The sequence below is a fragment of the Nestor notabilis genome, unplaced genomic scaffold, assembly GCF_000696875.1.
Source record: "Nestor notabilis isolate BGI_N333 unplaced genomic scaffold, ASM69687v1 scaffold14179, whole genome shotgun sequence".
In the NCBI taxonomy this organism is placed as follows: domain Eukaryota; kingdom Metazoa; phylum Chordata; class Aves; order Psittaciformes; family Psittacidae; genus Nestor; species Nestor notabilis.
Genome location: NW_009945150.1, coordinates 10,078 through 11,011, shown reverse-complemented (window position 1 = coordinate 11,011; position 934 = coordinate 10,078). Strand labels below are relative to the sequence as shown.

At 59.9% G+C, this 934-nt stretch overlaps 1 protein-coding gene across 1 annotated transcript in view; it reads left to right on the top strand.

The window, feature by feature from the left end:
- LOC104412130 (low-density lipoprotein receptor-related protein 2-like) overlaps positions 1 to 934 on the top strand; it is an 8,937-nt gene that overhangs the window by 3,084 nt on the left and 4,919 nt on the right. The window contains exons 6-8 of the mRNA XM_010022747.1: positions 86 to 264; positions 369 to 555; positions 886 to 923. Coding sequence (XP_010021049.1) covers positions 86 to 264; positions 369 to 555; positions 886 to 923 — 404 coding nt within the window. The remainder of the gene's footprint in view (positions 1 to 85; positions 265 to 368; positions 556 to 885; positions 924 to 934) is intronic.

Here is a 934-nt window from a genome sequence, read left to right as displayed (position 1 = left end):
TGTGGGGGCAGCCAAATCTGCCCAAGCTGAGCAAAAGCCGCTGATTGGTGAGGCTCAGGGCAGCATTCCCTGTGTGTCCTTGCAGGCCAACCTGCTTCTTGCCAGAGTGACAAGTACCAATGTGGGCCGGGAGCCTGCTTGAATGCATCCTTGGTGTGTGATGGCCATCAGGACTGCGCGGACGGCTTAGACGAGGGGAGGAACTGCTCGGTGCCCTGCCAGCGGTCCTGCGGTCATCTCTGCTACCCATCACCCCAGGGCCCTGTGAGTGCCAGCAGCCGTGGTCCAGGGGCTTACCCCAGTCTAGCTGCAGGAGGGAGCCTCATGTGTCCCCTGAGGGGGAACCCTGACAGCCCTTTTCCCCACAGCGATGTTGGTGTGACTCAGGCTATCGGCTGGCTGATGATGGTCTGTCCTGTATGGACATAGACGAGTGCACAGAGCAGGGTGAGGAAGCCTGCAGCCAGACGTGCCTCAATACTCCAGGGTCTTACAACTGTAGCTGTCTCCCTGGCTACCTGCTGGAGCCCGATGGCCACATCTGCAAACTCACCGGTAAGCCCTGGGGTGGTCAAGCAGTGCTGAGAGTCCCCGGCACTCTAGGGTACACCAGCAGCCAGTGGGTACCTGTCTCCCCCTGCCTGCTGCCAATGCAGGGAGCCTTGTTGTCCCATGAATAGCCCTGTCCCCTCTGCCTCTGAGGCTCCACTCAGCTTTCAGCTGACTGGAAAATCCATCCATTACTAGCTGGAGAACATGCTGTGCAGTAGGGCCGAGTCCTTGCAGGCTCCAGCGTCTGAGAGTGCTGCATTCCCTGCATGCATGTGCTGGGTCCATGGGGCCACCAGTGCTGAGCAGGGTCTGGGTTGCTCTGTGTTGCTCCAGGACCAGAGGCCCTGTTGCTGGTGGCTGTGCAGTCAGAGGTGCTATCCTA